Source organism: Octodon degus, unplaced genomic scaffold (assembly GCF_000260255.1).
Source record: "Octodon degus isolate 3935 unplaced genomic scaffold, OctDeg1.0 scaffold00006, whole genome shotgun sequence".
NCBI classification, from domain to species: Eukaryota; Metazoa; Chordata; class Mammalia; order Rodentia; family Octodontidae; genus Octodon; species Octodon degus.
The window spans coordinates 21,934,994-21,939,139 of NW_004524582.1; the positions used below are offsets into that span (position 1 = coordinate 21,934,994).

At 42.3% G+C, this 4,146-nt stretch overlaps 1 protein-coding gene across 1 annotated transcript in view; it reads right to left on the reverse strand.

Moving 5' to 3' along the window:
- Window positions 1-1,034: 1,034 nt before the first annotated feature.
- The window catches only part of Cd38 (CD38 molecule), a 63,762-nt gene continuing 60,650 nt past the window's right edge, over window positions 1,035-4,146 (reverse strand). The window contains exon 11 of the mRNA XM_023723913.1: window positions 1,035-1,598. Coding sequence (XP_023579681.1) covers window positions 1,535-1,598 — 64 coding nt within the window. The 3' untranslated portion in view covers window positions 1,035-1,534. The remainder of the gene's footprint in view (window positions 1,599-4,146) is intronic.

A 4,146-nucleotide genomic window follows, 5' to 3' on the forward strand; every position in this document is an offset into this window, starting at 1 on the left:
ACTGTGCTGTTTGCCTATATTCACATGTCGTACTCAGGCATCATATTTTTCTGATACAGGCAGCCACTTCAAGGTATGTTAGTGACCAAGGACATCAGTAAGTCCCCAAATAAGCAATGAAACCTGAAAATAAGGCAGAGTCTGGAGGGGAATACGCACAGGTCATCGGACACACTGGCAGAGAACTGTTTCTGAAGATATTCTGCAGGTGGGGCTCCTGGAAACTTGGAACATGTTCGACTCTCAGGGGGACCCAGTCTCAAATGTTCACTTCATGCCCAGCCCTGTACAGGGTGGACGAGGAGTCGGGAAGAGTCCTTAGGTGGCCACAGTGGCGGGAGCTGCCAGGTTCCTCAAGGAAACTGGATTGTCATGAGGCGGCTGGCAGAGAGGCGGCCACGTTGGCCACGTGCTGGCCCGTGGACAAGTCTCTGCGTACCGCTGCTGATGTTGCTGACCTGTTTAGTGCTCATCACATTTCAATGGGGAATAGCTACTAATCTTTGAGGGAAAAAGAAACTGAAGCTTGGAGACATTAGGCATCTTGTTCAAAATCACAGAGTGGCACCAAAATAGACATCCAGAAATATTTGATCCCAACATTTATACCTTTTTCAACAAACCAAGAAAATCCTTTGAGGAAGTCTTGACTTTATTCATTCTTATCCAGTACATCTATTCTTGAAAAAATAATAAATCTCCAGCAACATACTCCTTTATAACAATGAAATCAGAAAATACATCTAACCGAATGATAGTGAAGAAAGACATAATACAACCTAAGAACTGCAACTAAAGCTGGGCTCAGAGGAAAATGTATGGTCCTAAAAGGTATGCAAAAGAAAAAAAGGTGGGTGAAATAGCTCAAGGGCCCAGCAAAATAGCTCAGTGGGTTAAGTGCTTGCTTAGGTAAGCTCAGAGGTCAGGGTTTGATCTCCAGCACCGCATGCCACACCAGCCCCGCCCTCCCATGTGCTGAGCCGGCACTGGAGTCTGGGCATGGTGGTGCACCCCTGTAATCCCAACACTAGGAGGCACACATCAGCAGGATCACTACGAGTCTGAGCTGTGTGGTGAGACCCTGAACAAAAAAAAAGAAAAGAGGCTCAAAAACCAGTGACCTGAGCTTCTGTCTCAAGAAACTGAATAAAGATATTCAAAGAAAGTAAAAGACATTTTTATAATTCTAAAAAATAAAGCTCCGTGGTATAGTCACAGGAGATAGTGGCTTAATCCCTAGGACTGGCCCCCAAATTTATCAATATATAAGCAAAAGCAAAACATAAAACTATTTTAAATAACTTAATATAAAATTTTCATTCTAACTTTACACAATTTGTGTTGAATATTAATTAGTAGAACCCATGAAAGGCTACGCTGACAGCATAAGTTATCTTCATATTTCTAAGGTCAAAGTCTCCATCTCTGGAGCAGACCTCCTGGCTGAGAATGCTCCCCCAGATCACAGCTCTTCACTGGGGCGTTGTTGAGTCCTTCACACCACAAGGTGCCCAAGATCTAACACAACTGTGGCTCAGATGTTAGATGCACAAGACGAGTGTTCAGGGTGCTTCACACATTGAACAAGCCTGGCAGGCCTAGGAGAGGAGAACAGGAAGAAGAGATCAAGAAGGGAAATGACACAGTTAAGGTGCTGCTCCCCAACGAGAGAAGCCCATTCCTTAGCATTGGAAGCACAGAGGAACCAATGAGAGTCCACGCACACTCCCCTCCACACTGTGCCTGGCGAACATAACCCCCAGTGTGCTTGGCTGACTGGTCAGGGGCCAATACAACCCACTGGTTGTATAGTAGCTAGTTCGTCAACTGATGAATGGGTAAGAGAAGGTGGCACTTACAGTAGAGTACTATTCTGCCATTGAGGGTGTCTTCTCACTCTGTCAGTGGTGGTGCAGAAGCTTTGCAATTTGATCCGATACCATCTTGGTATTATTTCTTGTGCCCTTAGGATTCTGTTCAGGAAGACTTTGGCCAGATCTATGTTTTTAAGTGTTTTACCTAGTTTATCTCCCAGCACATTGTTTCTTTAACATTTAAATCTTTGATTCATTTAGATTTTAGTTATCTAGAATACATAAAGAACTCAAGAGGGCCAGCCAAATAGCTCAGTGGATTAAAGTACCTGCAAGCAGGCTCAGGGGCCGGGGGTTCAATCCCAGGCCTGCCGTGCTGGCCCTGCCCCTGGGGTGCACTGAGATGGCAATTGAGATTGGGCATTGTGGCATGCACCTGTAATCCCAGCACTTGGGAGGTTGTAAACAGGAGGACCACTACAAGTCCAATCTAGTAGTGAGACCCTAGACACCCTGTAGACCCTTCCCTAAAGAAAAAAAAAAAAAAAAAAAAAAAAAACTCAAGAAAAAAGTAATCTGATCTCCCCCCAAATAAAAGACTTAACCAAAAATTAAACAAATGAAATGAATAGATACCTCTCAGGAAAAGTACAAATGTTCAGTAAACACATGAAAAAAATGTTCAACACTACTGACACTTAGAGAAATGCATATGAAAACTATATTGAGGGGGCCGGGGAGATAGCTCAGTGGAATAAGCGCTTGCCTGGCAAGCGCAAGGGCCTGAGTTCAATCCCCGGTTCCGCAAAAAAAAAAAAAAAGTTAATAGCAGATAGGCTGATATAGAAGCAATGTTATAAGATATGAACAGGTCAGAAAAATCATAAAACTATATTGAGATACCATCTTTCCCCAGGAAGGATGGCTATCGTCAAAATATCAAATGATAACAAATGTTAGCAAGGATGTTGGGGGAAAAGAGGTCTTGTACACTGTGGGCGGGACTGTAAACTAGTATAACCACTATGGAAATCAGTGTGGAGAATCCTCAAAAAATTAATAATGATGAGTCTATTTCACACAGTCATTCCTCTTCTAGGAATCTTGACCAAAAGTCATCACATTACATGAATAACCAAGTTTACGGCAGCACCAGTTTATAGTAGCTAGTTCGTCAACTGATGAATGGGTAAGAGAAGGTGGCACTTACAGTAGAGTACTATTCTGCCATGAAGATAAACTTGAGGCATTTGTATGCAAATGGTGTGACTGGAGAACATAATATTAAGTAAAACAGATCAGACACAACAGCTTAAATATTGCCCTGCTTCTCTTACATAAGAAACTATCTATATGTTGAGGCTGTCAAAAAATGTGCAACACCTCAGCAGGACACACAATTAATGTCTTTAAGCTCATGGTCACCAGTCTTGTAATTGTAGAGGCCAAGGCCACTGACTTGCATTCATTTCATGATGTCTGAATAAATTTAATATTAAAATATTTATACAAGTTTTTCTTTCCCTGACACACACATTTCTTGGCAAACTTTAACTTACCCATACTGTTGTTTTAAAAATATTTTTAATGCTAATTTTATTTCTTTTATACTACTAGTTTCTTTGTTTATTGAAAAGAAATATTCGTCTTTTTATTTGTTTCTTCTTTTTAAGAGAGCATCTTTGTTTTGCCTGACTTACACTCTGAGAAACATTCTTGTTACTCTTTTCAGATCATGATACATAGTATGTATATTAACCATTGTTATTCTCCAATTATTTTGTTAAAAAATTTTATTTTGCTTTTTATACTTTTAATTAGATGTACTAAAAACAAAAAGAAAGTGTGGTCCAATTTAGTTTGGTACCATTTGCAAAGCCTTAACAATAGGCACCAAGAAGGGGTGTTGGCTGGTGGTAGGTGGAGGTGAGAGGGGGTGTCTGGCTCCAGGGTGTGGCAGACTGGTGTCTGCCATGTGAGCTGATGGTTGGGAGCCAGCAGAAGCAGCTGCTGGGACCTAGGACGGCCTCGGTCTCCAGTGGAGATTTCCTTTCCCTCTTCAGAAACCTCCAGAGGGATTGTTGTCAAAGGGCAAGACACCTCACAGAAGGGATGGACCCTGTGGCTGGAGCTCGGAAGTCAGTGGCAGAGGCCCATGTGGTTCAGGGATTATTATTTATTTGGTTTGGTTTTGTGGTATGAAAGGTTGAGCCCAAGGACTTTGCATTGAGCTACATCCTGTGCCTATTTTTCTCCCTCCCCTCCCCTCTCCTCTCTTCTACTCTACTCTTCTCTCTCCTCTCCTCTCCTCTCCTCTCCTCTCCTCTCCTCT